This window comes from Carassius gibelio, chromosome A20, assembly GCF_023724105.1.
Source record: "Carassius gibelio isolate Cgi1373 ecotype wild population from Czech Republic chromosome A20, carGib1.2-hapl.c, whole genome shotgun sequence".
Lineage (NCBI taxonomy): Eukaryota > Metazoa > Chordata > Actinopteri > Cypriniformes > Cyprinidae > Carassius > Carassius gibelio.
The window spans coordinates 13,163,610-13,180,154 of record NC_068390.1 but is presented as its reverse complement, the minus strand read 5'-3'; the positions used below and the strand labels follow the sequence as shown (position 1 = coordinate 13,180,154).

Below are 16,545 nucleotides of genomic sequence, written 5' to 3'. Positions count from 1 at the left end.
TAATCTATAAAACAATTATCACATTCACAATTTTTCAAAAGTGCCATAAATAAAAATGTGACTAATTTGAGTAAGCAATAGTGTATTCATATCAGACTGGATTCATACTATTGGTATTCCCCTCTGTAGACCAGTCTTCTCTACAGCAAATTGTAGAGATTCATGATCATGGAGAAGCTCCAGTCTCTGAAGTCCTCCCTGCTGCTGAGGATCAGCTTGAGCAGGGCGTCCTCCAACATCAGGACATCGATGCTCCAGTAAATTCTGCTGAAGATGACAAAGCAGAACTGGTCAAGGGTAAGTTTACTGCCATAATCTATAAAACAATTATCACATTCACAATTTTTTCTAAAGTGCCGTAAATAAAGATTTGACTAATTTGAGTAAGCAATAGTGTATTCATATCAGACTGGATTCATACTATTGGTATTCCCCTCTGTAGACCAGTCTTCTCTACAACAAATTGTAGAGATTCATGATCATGGAGAAGCTCCAGTCTCTGAAGTCCTCCCTGCTGCTGAGGAGGGCGTCCTCCAACCTCAGGACGTCCACACTCCAGCTAGCTCCTCTGAAGATGATGAAGCAGAGGAGCCGGAGAACAGTAAGGATAATACATATTTGTGAAGTAGAAAATGTTATTGTAAATGATAAAATGCTTAAAAATGTATTTCATTCTACCTACATTTGTTTATCTTCTAATAGACCACATTTTCTGGCGATATGAATTTGGCTCCAAGCTGGGTGAAGGAAGCAACAGCCACATACATGCAGGGACTCGCTGCAAGGATGGCCTTAAGGTTTATTTATTTATTTGTACTCCGATTTATGAATGGAATGACCTCTGTGCAAATGCTTATTGTTAATTCTTTGCTTTGTTGCTCAGGTGGCTGTGAAAATTGCTGAAAAGACTCCAAATATGCCATATATAAGAGTTGTGAGTAGCCTGCACTCTGTATATCATTGCTTCTCAGTAACTGTTTCCATTTCTGAAATCTTAAATTCATGTTAATGTAACTTTGTCCTTTTAGCCTGGTCATCCCAAACACCTTCCCATGGAGATCGGCCTGACACTCATGGCTAATAACGGCCCCCCTGTTCCACAGATAATTAAGCTGCTGGACTGGCAGGATGACCCGGACCACTATGTCATGGTCTTTGAGCGGCCCGTGCCAAGCATGAGCATGTTTAGTTTTGTGAAGCTCCAACGAAGGCTCAATGAAGAGATGGCACGAAATGTTATGTCTCAGGTCATTCATGCCTCTAAGATTTGCTGCGAGCGTGGAGTCTTCCATCGAGATATAAAACTGGAGAACCTCATAGTGAACCCCGACACGTTGGAGGTCAAGTTGATCGACTTCGGGTGCGGCACGCTCATGAAGGATTCTGCCTACGTGGCCTTCAATGGTATGTTTGCCAGCAGCGTGTTTAGCTCACTGAAACACATCCTGCTGTATAAATGCATTAAATATAAAATCTCTTCTTTCTAGGCACAGAAATTTTCTGTCCACCGGAGTTTGATGTCGACGGCAGGTACCATGCAAAGCCGGCGACAGTTTGGTCATTGGGGATCCTGCTGTTTGTGATGGTGTGCGGGTATTTTCCAGAAGACAAAGACCTGCACATGATCAGTAAGAACGTTCAGTCCAACCCTGACCTGTCAAAAGGTGAGATCTTCATCATAGAACGAAGACTGACAATTTGAGCTCTAATCATAAAAATATACAATCTACATATAAAACAGTGTCAAGTTAACAATCAGACACCCCACTCATCTTTTTGAACAGAGTGCTGCCAGATGATTTGCTCTTGCCTGCAGCCTGATCCACAGCAGAGACTTATTCTGGAGGAGATGCTGCTTCATGACTGGTTTATGGTACTAAGAGTCTAAGATTTGCTAAATGTTTTTCTTCTCTTCTTCTTCTTCTTCATACAATCATTTTAAACATTTAAAAGTCAAGTTTGCTCTAAATGTAAGGTATTTTGATTAATAACACTGATTTATGTTTCAGGTTCTGTAAGACATGGGAAACAACCAAAAACGACTCCCTGTCAGGACCACTGTGTTGTTTTCTGTCTCCCGTCAGCGTTGTGTCCAGCAGACTGACATGAGTGGCCTTTCCATCCCTTGAAGCAGCATTATTTATATTTATCATTTGTTTTAGTTATTTGTATTGAGTATTAAGAATCATTTTTATGAGAAAAAAGTATTAAAATATTAAGTATAAATAATACATTTGTCTTAAGATATTGTCATGGTTGGTAAAACCGTCGTCTCTGTTGATCACTATTGCGTGGAGTTTTTGTTGTGTCTCTCGTCTGCAATGATCCTTTCAAACGGGCGTCTCTGTTCATCAGCTTCAGCTGCCACTCATTATCTGCTCCCTATTTATTGCCCTGTCTTTCGGTTTGTTTGACAGATTGTTGTTTGAAGCCCTCTGTTACATGCCTGGTTTCTCGTCCCTGTTTCTGACTGTCTTCACTACGTTGGATCACAGCTCTTCTGGAGCCCCATCCACTCACCTCTCCACCGGATCACTCATCTCAGTTCCTGCATCACGCTCTCCGGGGGTCTCATCTCACCGTTACTTCCTGGCCACGTGTGACTTCATCTCTCTCCATCCTGTTCCTGCTGGTTATCTTCTGTTAATTTGTTTATCTACTCATTAAAACTACATTCACTTGCATTTGCTTCATTGCCCTTCCTATCTTTACAGATAGTTATGCACTAGGCTATGTGTTCCTAGAGTGTCTATAAACTGGACCTCTTTCTTTCTCCTGTTGACTGCTGGAATGTATTATTATTTTGGAAAGCTGTGAATTTAAAAATAATAACATAAAAATCCATAAGACAAAAGTTAGAGTGAAAACTAATATTAAATGATATACTTCACACAAAATACGACCCATGTTTGACTTATTTATTTTTTATATACAGTAGCCTACAGCCCAAAAGTTTGGACATGCGTTCTCATTCAATGAGTTTTCTTTATTTACATGACTATGGAAATTCTAGAGTCACAGCGAAGGCATCAAGGGCTATTTGACCAAGAAGGAGAGTGATGGGGTGCTGCGCCAGATGACCTGGCCTCCACAGTCCAATCGAGATGGTTTAGGGGTGAGCTGAGCAGACGGACAAGCAGTGTTTTTACAGGACAGGTGCTCTCAAGCATCACTGCTTTGTAACGAACCGAGAAGAGATGAGACTGCCAGAGGATCTGAGATTGGAGAAGAAGAGCAAAAGCAAGGTCACTCCATCTCCGACTGTTTATGAATTATACCCAGAGTCTGGAATGATCTGTGTGGTTCATTGGATAGACTACAGGAGAAGCAGGTGGACACCTACCTTTGTTTCATTAACTATTCTTAAACTAGAAACATGAATTAATTTTGTAGGACAGTGTTTCTCAATTGGTTCTTCGTTGCAATGACAACGACACAGTATCAAAACAAAAAATAAACAAAAATTTTACTAAAATATTACAAACTACTACAGTGAATTGGTCCAGTCAGAATGAGAGTCTGATAAGTATAATCCACACCACTCCAGCACAGATCAATCTTATAAGTGAAAACTGTCCAAAACAGCAACTGTTTGTGGATTTGATTTTGAGAAGACAATACACTGTAAATCCCAACTCACCCATTTCACAAAATTTTTGTGTGGGGTGTACACACATGCACACACACACACACACACACACACACACACTTTTATATATATATATATATATATATATATATATATATATATATATATATATATATATATATTAATCCAAAAACACATCCCATATTAGCTAGACATTTTTTAAGCTCAAGACAACAAGTGTTGATTTTTTAGTTAACTTTATTCAAATGTATAAAGCCTAATGTGTATGTATTCAGTGTTTTTAACTCATAAGGTATTTTCCCCAAATATCCCGAGGTGGAATTGATGTGTAAATAAAGTGATAAGATCACAACTCAACTTTTTAATTTTTATTATTGTGTTTAATGTATTAATGTTTTAAATAAACAGCTGAATCAGGTATCTTTACCAATATATGTTTACATATACAAACATCCGAGTAATAGTTTAGAAACAAATATTGTTTACATTTTAGCTACATATTTTTCCACATATAATTTGTATGTATTCATTTATTTATTTTATATAATTGTAACTTAATGGCCACGCATACGTTGTTATGTTATGGATATGTTTTTATTCAAAAGGAACAGGTCACGCATTCCTATCGTTTCATCCGCGTATGAGCCCCTGTGACGTCACACAACAATTAGAACGTGTCGCTTATCTTAAAGGCTTTGAACTCACTTGCACATTTTGTTGGTTGAAGTTTCGGAGTAATCGGTTTTTCAGAGTGGAAAAAACTGTGTTATCATGGGACTGTTTTCACGACTGAAGAAAGCCTGCAAAGTGGAGCGTGTAGACGCACCCCAAACCTGTGTGCTGCTCAAATACACGACCATCACGGCGGAAAACCACGGGCATCCTCACCCTCTTGATGAGACGCCTGGTGGTGCTGATGAGATCGTTGACAGGGAAAGGGAGGCAGGGAGACGAGAGAGAATTAAGAAGAGGTTTTGTAGAGCTTTTCTTAATCTCTTTCGCCTAAGAACTGGAAAATACGACCTGGCTAAGTCTGAGAAAGTGTACCGAAGTGAGGCGGGGTCGTATCGGGGACTTACCGATGGTAAAATCACATATGATGATAGAGGTTTGTATTTCTTTCACTAGGGAAACTTTTGTTGTTCTTGTGTACAGATTTTTATAAGCAAAAACCTACAAAAGAAAAATAACTGGACCAGAAAAAGAAAAAAAAGATTATCATCCCAAACATTTTAGAGTGAGAGCTTAAAGATCACAAGTGAAATGACATTTTATTTTTTTTAGACTATTACAGACAACCAAAACCAGAAAAGTCATTTTTGTTACTTCAAATAAAATAAATGTCAACTGAAATTAATTAAAACAAATATTTAAAACAATGTTACCAGAGCAACATCTCTTATTTTCACTTAGTTAACTTGATGTAAGTTACTAAAATAACTTAAACTGAAACTGAAATAAAATTGTATATAAATTATAGAGACAAATTTATTTAGGTGTCATAACCAAAAATAAATAGGTTTACATTGTCTACAGAAATTGAATTGTTCAATACTTTTTAATTCTTCATAATTTTTAACTTATGTTATTAATGTTTCCTCTTTAGATCAGACTTCTCTACAACACATCCCTGTTGTAGAGATCCATGATCATCAAGAAGCTCATGCTTCTGAGGTCCTCCCAGCTTTAGAGAAACACCTGGAGCAGGATGTTCCTAAACCTCAGGGTGTCCCTCAATCTCCGGGCGTCCCTCAACCTCAGGGTGTCCCTCAATCTCAGGACGTCCCTCAACCTCAGGGTGTCCCTCAATCTCAGGACGTCCCTCAACCTCAGGGTGTCCCTCAATCTCAGGACGTCCCTCAACCTCAGGACATCCACACTCCAGTTGGTTTGACTGAAGAGGACATAGTGGAAGCGCTGGTCAAGGGTAAATTTACTGCCAAACCAAACCAATCAGTACACACAGTACATTAACAAACCAATCAGTACACACTTTTATTTAGAAACCAATCAATTTACATTGTTTGGAGATGTTTATTTCTTTCAAAAGACCCCTTGAAAAACTGCTGTAATCTGATTATACAATATTCTATAAATATTACTGGTATTCCCTTCTTTAGATCAGTCATCTCTACAGCACATTATAGAGATCTGTGATCTTCATGAAGCTCCAGTCTCTGAAGTCCTCATCGCTGAGGATCAGCTGGAGCAGGACGTCCTCCAACATCAGGACGTCGATGCTCCAGTAAGTTCTGCTGAAGATGACAAAGCAGAACTGGTCAAGGGTAAGTTTACTGCCATAACCTATAAAACAATTATCACATTCACAATTTTTCAAAAGTGCCATAAATAAAAATGTGACTAATTTGAGTAAGCAATAGTGTATTCATATCAGACTGGATTCATACTATTGGTATTCCCCTCTGTAGACCAGTCTTCTCTACAGCAAATTGTAGAGATTCATGATCATGGAGAAGCTCCAGTCTCTGAAGTCCTCCCTGCTGCTGAGGATCAGCTGGAGCAGGGCGTCCTCCAACATCAGGACATCGATGCTCCAGTAAATTCTGCTGAAGATGACAAAGCAGAACTGGTCAAGGGTAAGTTTACTGCCATAATCTATAAAACAATTATCACATTCACAATTTTTCAAAAGTGCCGTAAATAAAGATTTGACTAATTTGAGTAAGCAATAGTGTATTCATATCAGACTGGATTCATACTATTGGTATTCCCCTCTGTAGACCAGATTTCTCTACAGCAAATTGTAGAGATTCATGATCATGGAGAAGCTCCAGTCTCTGAAGTCCTCCCTGCTGCTGAGGAGGGCGTCCTCCAACCTCAGGACGTCCACACTCCAGCTAGCTCCTCTGAAGATGATGAAGCGGAGGAGCCGGAGAACAGTAAGGATAATACATGTTTGTGAAGTAGAAAATGTTATTATAAATGATAAAATGCTAAAAAATGTATTTCATTCTACCTACATTTGTTTATCTTCTAATAGACCACATTTTCTGGCGATATGAATTTGGCTCCAAGCTGGGTGAAGGAAGCAACAGCCACATACATGCAGGGACTCGCTGCAAGGATGGCCTTAAGGTTTATTTATTTATTTTTACTCCGATTTATGAATGGAATGACCTCTGTGCAAATGCTTATTGTTAATTCTTTGCCTTGTTGCTCAGGTGGCTGTGAAAATTGCTGAAAAGACTCCAAATATGCCATATTTAAGAGTTGTGAGTAGCCTGCACTCTGTATATCATTGCTTCTCAGTTACTGTTTCCATTTCTGAAATCTTAAATTCATGTTAATGTAACTTTGTCCTTTTAGCCTGGTCATCCCAAACACCTTCCCATGGAGATCGGCCTGACACTCATGGCTAATAAGGGCCCCCGTGTTCCACAGATAATTAAGCTGCTGGACTGGCAGGATGACCCGGACCACTATGTCATGGTCTTTGAGCGGCCCGTGCCAAGCATGAGCATGTTTAGTTTTGTGAAGCTCCAACAAAGGCTCAATGAAGAGATGGCACGAAATGTTATGTCTCAGGTCATTCATGCCTCTAAGATTTGCTGCGAGCGTGGAGTCTTCCATCGAGATATAAAACTGGAGAACCTCATAGTGAACCCCGACACGTTGGAGGTCAAGTTGATCGACTTCGGGTGCGGCACGCTCATGAAGGATTCTGCCTACGTGGCCTTCAATGGTATGTTTGCTAGCAGCGTGTTTAGCTCACTGAAACACATCCTGCTGTATAAATGCATTAAATATAAAATCTCTTCTTTCTAGGCACAGAAATTTTCTGTCCACCGGAGTTTGATGTCGACGGCAGGTACCATGCAAAGCCGGCGACAGTTTGGTCATTAGGGATCCTGCTGTTTGTGATGGTGTGCGGGTATTTTCCAGAAGACAAAGACCTGCACATGATCAGTAAGAACGTTCAGTCCAACCCTGACCTGTCAAAAGGTGAGATCTTCCTCATAGAACGAAGACTGACAATTTGAGCTCTAATCATAAAGATATACAATCTACATATAAAACAGTGTCAAGTTAACAATCAGACACCCCACTCATCTTTTTGAACAGAGTGCTGCCAGATGATTTGCTCTTGCCTGCAGCCTGATCCACAGCAGAGACTTATTCTGGAGGAGATGCTGCTTCATGACTGGTTTATGGTACTAAGAGTCTAAGATTTGCTAAATGTTTTTCTTCTCTTCTTCTTCTTCTTCATACAATCATTTTAAACATTTAAAAGTCAAGTTTGCTCTAAATGTAAGGTATTTTGATTAATAACACTGATTTATGTTTCAGGTTCTGTAAGACATGGGAAACAACCAAAAACGACTCCCTGTCAGGACCACTGTGTTGTTTTCTGTCTCCCGTCAGCGTTGTGTCCAGCAGACTGACATGAGTGGCCTTTCCATCCCTTGAAGCAGCATTATTTATATTTATCATTTGTTTTAGTTATTTGTATTGAGTATTAAGAATCATTTTTATGAGAAAAAAGTATTAAAATATTAAGTATAAATAATACATTTGTCTTAAGATATTGTCATGGTTGGTAAAACCGTCGTCTCTGTTGATCACTATGTGCGTGGAGTTTTTGTTGTGTCTCTCGTCTGCACTGATCCTTTCAAACGGGCGTCTCTGTTCATCAGCCTCAGCTGCCACTCATTATCTGCTCCCTATTTATTGCCCTGTCTTTCGGTTTGTTTGACAGATTGTTGTTTGAAGCTCCCTGTTACATGCCTGGTTTCTCGTCCCTGTTTCTGGCTGTCTTCACTACGTTGGATCACAGCTCTTCTGGAGCCCCATCCACTCACCTCTCCACCGGATCACTCATCTCAGTTCCTGCATCACGCTCTCCTGCGGTCTCATCTCACCGTTACTTCCTGGCCACGTGTGACTTCATCTCTATCCATCCTGTTCCTGCTGGTTATCTTCTGTTAATTTGTTTATCTACTCATTAAAACTACATTCACTTGCATTTGCTTCATTGCCCTTCCTATCTTTACAGATAGTTATGCACTAGGCTATGTGTTCCTAGAGTGTCTGTAAACTGGACCTCTTTCTTTCTCCTGCTGACTGCTGGAATGTATTATTATTTTGGAAAGCTGTGGATTTAAAAATAATAACATAAAAATCCATAAGACAAAAGTTAGAGTGAAAACTAATATTAAATGATATACTTCACACAAAATATGACCCATGTTTGACTTATTTATTTTTTATATACAGTAGCCTACAGCCCAAAAGTTTGGACATGCGTTCTCATTCAATGAGTTTTCTTTATTTACATGACTATGGAAATTCTAGAGTCACATCGAAGGCATCAAGGGCTATTTGACCAAGAAGGAGAGTGATGGGGTGCTGCGCCAGATGACCTGGCCTCCACAGTCCAATCGAGATGGTTTAGGGGTGAGCTGAGCTGACGGACAAGCAGTGTTTTTACAGGACAGGTGCTCTCAAGCATCACTGCTTTGTAACGAACCGAGAAGAGATGAGACTGCCAGAGGATCTGAGATTGGAGGAGAAGAGCAAGGTCACTCCATCTCCGACTGTTTATGAATTATACCCAGAGTCTGGAATGTCTGTGTGGTTCATTGGATAGAGTACAGGAGAAGCAGGCGGACACCTACCTTTGTTTCATTAACTATTCTTAAACTAGAAACATGAATTAATTTTGTAGGACAGTGTTTCTCAATTGGTTCTTCGTTGCAATGACAACGACACAGTATCAAAACAAAAAATAAACAAAAATTTTACTAAAATATTACAAACTACTACAGTGAATTGGTCCAGTCAGAATGAGAGTCTGATAAGTATAATCCACACCACTCCAGCACAGATCAAGCATTGCTTATAAGTGAAAACTGTCCAAAACAGTAACTGTTTGTGGATTTGATTTTGAGAAGACAATACACTGTAAATCCCAACTCACCCATTTCACAAAATTTTTGTGTGGGGTGTACACACATGCACACACACTCACACACTTATATATATTTAATCCAAAAACACATCCCATATTAACTTGAAATTTTTTAAGCTCAAGACAACAAGTGTTGATTTTTTTGTTAACTTTATTCAAATGTATAAAGCCTAATGTGTATGTATTCAGTGTTTTTTACTCATAAGGTATTTTCCCCAAATATCCCGAGGTGGAATTGATGTGTAAATAAAGTGATAAGATGACAACTCAACTTTTTAATTTTTATTATTGTGTTTAATGTATTAATGTTTTAAATAAACAGCTGAATCAGGTATCTTTACCAATATATGTTTACATATACAAACATCCGAGTAATAGTTTAGAAACAAATATTGTTTACATTTTAGCTACATATTTTTCCACATATAATTTGTATGTATTCATTTATTTATTTTATATAATTGTAACTTAATGGCCACGCATTCGTTGTTATGTTATGGATATGTTTTTATTCAAAAGGAACAGGTCACGCATTCCTATCGTTTCATCCGCGTATGAGCCCCTGTGACGTCACACAACAATTAGAACGTGTCGCTTATCTTAAAGGCACTGAACTCACTTGCACATTTTGTTGGTTGAAGTTTCGGAGTAATCGGTTTTTCAGAGTGGAAAAAACTGTGTTATCATGGGACTGTTTTCACGACTGAAGAAAGCCTGCAAAGTGGAGCGTGTAGACGCACCCCAAACCTGTGTGCTGCTCAAATACACGACCATCACGGCGGAAAACCACGGGCATCCTCACCCTCTTGATGAGACGCCTGGTGGTGCTGATGAGATAGTTGATAGGGAAAGGGAGGCAGGGAGACGAGAGAGAATTAAGAAGAGGTTTTGTAGAGCTTTTCTTAATCTCTTTCGCCTAAGAACTGGAAAATACGACCTGGCTAAGTCTGAGAAAGTGTACCGAAGTGAGGCGGGGTCGTATCGGGGACTTACCGATGGTAAAATCACATATGATGATAGAGGTTTGTATTTCTTTCACTAGGGAAACTTTTGTTGTTCTTGTGTACCGATTTTTATAAGCAAAAATCTACAAAAGAAAAATAACTGGACCAGAAAAATAAAAAAAAGATTATCATCCCAAACATTTTAGAGTGAGAGCTTAAAGATCACAAGTGAAATGACATTTTATTTTTTTAGACTATTACAGACAACCAAAACCAGAAAAGTCATTTTTCTTACTTCAAATAAAATAAATGTCAACTGAAATTAATTAAAACAAATATTTAAAACAATGTTACCAGAGCAACATCTCTTATTTTCACTTAGTTAACTTGATGTAAGTTCCTAAAATAACTTAAACTGAAACTGAAATAAAATTGTATATAAATTATATAGACAAATTTATTTAGGTGTCATAACCAAAAATAAATAGGTTTACATTGTCTACAGAAATTGAATTGTTCAATACTTTTTAATTCTTCATAATTTTTAACTTATTTTATTAATGTTTCCTCTTTAGATCAGACTTCTCTACAACACATCCCTGTTGTAGAGATCCATGATCATCAAGAAGCTCATGCTTCTGAGGTTCTCCCAGCTTTAGAGAAACACCTGGAGCAGGATGTTCCTCAACCTCAGGGTGTCCCTCAATCTCCGGGCGTCCCTCAACCTCAGGGTGTCCCTCAATCTCAGGGTGTCCCTCAATCTCCGGGCGTTCCTCAACCTCAGGGTGTCCCTCAATCTCAGGACGTCCCTCAACCTCAGGGTGTCCCTCAATCTCAGGACGTCCCTCAACCTCAGGGTGTCCCTCAATCTCAGGACATCCACACTCCAGTTGGTTTGACTGAAGAGGACATAGTGGAAGTGCTGGACAAGGGTAAATTTACTGCCATACCAAACCAATCAGTACACACAGTACATTAACAAACCAATCAGTACACACTTTTATTCAGAAACCAATCAATTTACATTGTTTGGAGATGTTTATTTCTTTCAAAAGACCCCTTGAAAAACTACTGTAATCTGATTATACAATATTCTATAAATATTACTGGTATTCCCTTCTTTAGATCAGTCATCTCTACAGCACATTATAGAGATCTGTGATCTTCATGAAGCTCCAGTCTCTGAAGTCCTCATCGCTGAGGATCAGCTGGAGCAGGACGTCCTCCAACATCAGGACGTCGATGCTCCAGTAAATTCTGCTGAAGATGACAAAGCAGAACTGGTCAAGGGTAAGTTTACTGCCATAACCTATAAAACAATTATCACATTCACAATTTTTCAAAAGTGCCATAAATAAAAATGTGACTAATTTGAGTAAGCAATAGTGTATTCATATCAGATTGGATTCATACTATTGGTATTCCCCTCTGTAGACCAGATTTCTCTACAGAAAATTGTAGAGATTCATGATCATGGAGAAGCTCCAGTCTCTGAAGTCCTCCCTGCTGCTGAGGATCAGCTGGAGCAGGGCACCCTCCAACATCAGGACATCGATGCTCCAGTAAGTTCTGCTGAAGATGACAAAGCAGAACTGGTCAAGGGTAAGTTTACTGCCATAATCTATAAAACAATTATCACATTCACATTTTTTTCTAAAGTGCCGTAAATAAAGATTTGACTAATTTGAGTAAGCAATAGTGTATTCATATCAGACTGGATTCATACTATTGGTATTCCCCTCTGTAGACCAGTCTTCTCTACAGCAAATTGTAGAGATTCATGATCATGGAGAAGCTCCAGTCTCTGAAGTCCTCCCTGCTGCTGAGGAGGGCGTCCTCCAACCTCAGGACGTCCACACTCCAGCTAGCTCCTCTGAAGATGATGAAGCGGAGGAGCCGGAGAACAGTAAGGAAGTAGAAAATGTTATTATAAATGATAAAATGCTTAAAAATGTATTTCATTCTACCTACATTTGTTTATCTTCTAATAGACCACATTTTCTGGCGATATGAATTTGGCTCCAAGCTGGGTGAAGGAAGCAACAGCCACGTACATGCAGGGACTCGCTGCAAGGATGGCCTTAAGGTTTATTTATTTATTTTTACTCCGATTTATGAATGGAATGACCTCTGTGCAAATGCTTATTGTTAATTCTTTGCTTTGTTGCTCAGGTGGCTGTGAAAATTGCTGAAAAGACTCCAAATATGCCATATATAAGAGTTGTGAGTAGCCTGCTTCTCAGTAACTGCTTCCATTTCTGAAATCTTAAATTCATGTTAATGTAACTTTGTCCTTTAAGCCTGGTCATCCCAAACACCTTCCCATGGAGATCGGCCTGACACTCATGGCTAACAAGGGCCCCCGTGTTCCACAGATAATTAAGCTGCTGGACTGGCAGGATGACCCGGACCACTATGTCATGGTCTTTGAGCGGCCCGTGCCAAGCATGAGCATGTTTAGTTTTGTGAAGCTCCAACGAAGGCTCAATGAAGAGATGGCACGAAATGTTATGTCTCAGGTCATTCATGCCTCTAAGATTTGCTGCGAGCGTGGAGTCTTCCATCGAGATATAAAACTGGAGAACCTCATAGTGAACCCCGACACGTTGGAGGTCAAGTTGATCGACTTCGGGTGCGGCACGCTCATGAAGGATTCTGCCTACGTGGCCTTCAATGGTATGTTTGCCAGCAGCGTGTTTAGCTCACTGAAACACATCCTGCTGTATAAATGCATTAAATATAAAATCTCTTCTTTCTAGGCACAGAAATTTTCTGTCCACCGGAGTTTGATGTCGACGGCAGGTACCATGCAAAGCCGGCGACAGTTTGGTCATTGGGGATCCTGCTGTTTGTGATGGTGTGCGGGTATTTTCCAGAAGACAAAGACCTGCACATGATCAGTAAGAACGTTCAGTCCAACCCTGACCTGTCAAAAGGTGAGATCTTCATCATAGAACGAAGACTGACAATTTGAGCTCTAATTATAAAAATATACAATCTACATATAAAACAGTGTCAAGTTAACAATCAGACACCCCACTCATCTTTTTGAACAGAGTGCTGCCAGATGATTTGCTCTTGCCTGCAGCCTGATCCACAGCAGAGACTTATTCTGGAGGAGATGCTGCTTCATGACTGGTTTATGGTACTAAGAGTCTAAGATTTGCTAAATGTTTTTCTTCTCTTCTTCTTCTTCTTCATACAATCATTTTAAACATTTAAAAGTCAAGTTTGCTCTAAATGTAATGTATTTTGATTAATAACACTGATTTATGTTTCAGGTTCTGTAAGACATGGGAAACAACCAAAAACGACTCCCTGTCAGGACCACTGTGTTGTTTTCTGTCTCCCGTCAGCTTTGTGTCCAGCAGACTGACATGAGTGGCCTTTCCATCCCTTGAAGCAGCATTATTTATATTTATCATTTGTTTTAGTTATTTGTATTGAGTATTAAGAATCATTTTTATAAGAAAAAAGTATTAAAATATTAAGTATTAATAATACATTTGTCTTAAGATATTGTCACGGTTGGTAAAACCGTCGTCTCTGTTGATCACTATGTGCGTGGAGTTTTTGTTGTGTCTCTCGTCTGCACTGATCCTTTCAAACGGGCGTCTCTGTTCATCAGCCTCAGCTGCCACTCATTATCTGCTCCCTATTTATTGCCCTGTCTTTCGGTTTGTTTGACAGATTGTTGTTTGAAGCTCCCTGTTACATGCCTGGTTTCTCGTCCCTGTTTCTGACTGTCTTCACTACGTTGGATCACAGCTCTTCTGGAGCCCCATCCACTCACCTCTCCACCGGATCACTCATCTCAGTTCCTGCATCACGCTCTCCTGCGGTCTCATCTCACCGTTACTTCCTGGCCACGTGTGACTTCATCTCTATCCATCCTGTTCCTGCTGGTTATCTTCTGTTAATTTGTTTATCTACTCATTAAAACTACATTCACTTGCATTTGCTTCATTGCCCTTCCTATCTTTACAGGTAGTTATGCACTAGGCTATGTGTTCCTAGAGTGTCTGTAAACTGGACCTCTTTCTTTCTCCTGTTGACTGCTGGAATGTATTATTATTTTGGAAAGCTGTGGATTTAAAAATAATAACATAAAAATCCATTAGACAAAAGTTAGAGTGAAAACTAATATTAAATGATATACTTCACACAAAATACGACCCATGTTTGACTTATTTATTTTTTATATACAGTAGCCTACAGCCCAAAAGTTTGGACATGCGTTCTCATTCAATGAGTTTTCTTTATTTACATGACTATGGAAATTCTAGAGTCACATCGAAGGCATCAAGGGCTATTTGACCAAGAAGGAGAGTGATGGGGTGCTGCGCCAGATGACCTGGCCTCCACAGTCCAATCGAGATGGTTTAGGGGTGAGCTGAGCAGACGGACAAGCAGTGTTTTTACAGGACAGGTGCTCTCAAGCATCACTGCTTTGTAACAAACAGAGAAGAGATGAGACTGCCAGAGGATCTGAGATTGGAGAGGGAGAAGAGCAAGGTCACTCCATCTCCGACTGTTTATGAATTATACCCAGAGTCTGGAATGTCTGTGTGGTTCATTGGATAGAGTACAGGAGAAGCAGGCGGACACCTACCTTTGTTTCATTAACTATTCTTAAACTAGAAACATGAATTAATTTTGTAGGACAGTGTTTCTCAATTGGTTCTTTGTTGCAATGACAACGACACAGTATCAAAACAAAAAATAAACAAAAATTTTACTAAAATATTACAAACTACTACAGTGAATTGGTCCAGTCAGAATGAGAGTCTGATAAGTATAATCCACACCACTCCAGCACAGATCAAGCATTGCTTATAAGTGAAAACTGTCCAAAACAGTAACTGTTTGTGGATTTGATTTTGAGAAGACAATACACTGTAAATCCCAACTCACCCATTTCACAAAATTTTTGTGTGGGGTGTACACACATGCACACACACACACACACTTATATATATATATATATTTAATCCAAAAACACATCCCATATTAGCTTGAAATTTTTTAAGCTCAAGACAACAAGTGTTGATTTTTTAGTTAACTTTATTCAAATGTATAAAGCCTAATGTGTATGTATTCAGTGTTTTTAACTCATAAGGTATTTTCCCCAAATATCCCGAGGTGGAATTGATGTGTAAATAAAGTGATAAGAGGACAACTCAACTTTTTAATTTTTATTATTGTGTTTAATGTATTAATGTTTTAAATAAACAGCTGAATCAGGTATCTTTACCAATATATGTTTACATATACAAACATCCGAGTAATAGTTTAGAAACAAATATTGTTTACATTTTAGCTACATATTTTTCCACATATAATTTGTATGTATTCATTTATTTATTTTATATAATTGTAACTTAATGGCCACGCATTCGTTGTTATGTTATGGATATGTTTTTTTTTAAAAGGAACAGGTCACGCATTCCTATCGTTTCATCTGCGTATGAGCCCCTGTGACGTCACACAACAATTAGAACGTGTCGCTTATCTTAAAGGCACTGAACTCACTTGCACATTTTGTTGGTTGAAGTTTCGGAGTAATCTGTTTATCAGAGTGAAAAAAAACTGTGTTATCATGGGACTGTTTTCACGACTGAAGAAAGCCTGCAAAGTGGAGCGTGTAGACGCACCCCAAACCTGTGTGCTGCTCAAATACACGACCATCACGGCGGAAAACCACGGGCATCCTCACCCTCTTGATGAGACGCCTGGTGGTGCTGATGAGATCGTTGATAGGGAAAGGGAGGCAGGGAGACGAAAGAGAATTAAGAAGAGGTTTTGTAGAGCTTTTCTTAATCTCTTTCGCCTAAGAACTGGAAAATACGACCTGGCTAAGTCTGAGAAAATGTACCAAAGTGAGGCGGGGTCGTATCGGGGACTTACCGATGGTAAAATCACATATGATGATAGAGGTTTGTATTTCTTTCACTAGGGAAACTTTTGTTGTTCTTGTGTACCGATTTTTATAAGCAAAAATCTACAAAAGAAAAATAACTGGACCAGAAAAATAAAAAAAAGATTATCATCCCAAACATTTT

The 16,545-nt window shown here is 39.1% G+C and overlaps 3 protein-coding genes across 3 annotated transcripts; all 3 read left to right on the top strand.

Annotated features, from left to right (window-relative positions):
* The first annotated feature begins 461 nt into the window (after window positions 1-461).
* LOC127938137 (serine/threonine-protein kinase pim-2-like) lies at window positions 462-2,025 on the top strand. The gene is made up of 6 exons (XM_052534566.1): window positions 462-601; window positions 703-797; window positions 884-934; window positions 1,029-1,404; window positions 1,488-1,664; window positions 1,785-2,025. Exons 3-6 carry the CDS (start codon window positions 917-919, stop codon window positions 1,886-1,888), a joined length of 675 nt encoding a protein of 224 aa, XP_052390526.1. The 5' UTR covers window positions 462-601; window positions 703-797; window positions 884-916; the 3' UTR covers window positions 1,889-2,025.
* Window positions 2,026-6,031: 4,006 nt separating this feature from the next.
* LOC127938135 (serine/threonine-protein kinase pim-2-like) lies at window positions 6,032-13,732 on the top strand. The gene is made up of 7 exons (XM_052534563.1): window positions 6,032-6,207; window positions 6,352-6,510; window positions 12,475-12,569; window positions 12,656-12,706; window positions 12,784-13,159; window positions 13,243-13,419; window positions 13,540-13,732. The coding sequence occupies exons 4-7, from the start codon at window positions 12,689-12,691 to the stop codon at window positions 13,641-13,643; spliced, it is 675 nt and encodes a 224-aa protein (XP_052390523.1). The 5' UTR covers window positions 6,032-6,207; window positions 6,352-6,510; window positions 12,475-12,569; window positions 12,656-12,688; the 3' UTR covers window positions 13,644-13,732.
* Window positions 6,776-7,934, top strand: LOC127938138 (serine/threonine-protein kinase pim-2-like). The gene is made up of 4 exons (XM_052534567.1): window positions 6,776-6,843; window positions 6,938-7,313; window positions 7,397-7,573; window positions 7,694-7,934. The coding sequence occupies exons 1-4, from the start codon at window positions 6,826-6,828 to the stop codon at window positions 7,795-7,797; spliced, it is 675 nt and encodes a 224-aa protein (XP_052390527.1). The 5' UTR covers window positions 6,776-6,825; the 3' UTR covers window positions 7,798-7,934.
* Window positions 13,733-16,545: the final 2,813 nt, after the last annotated feature.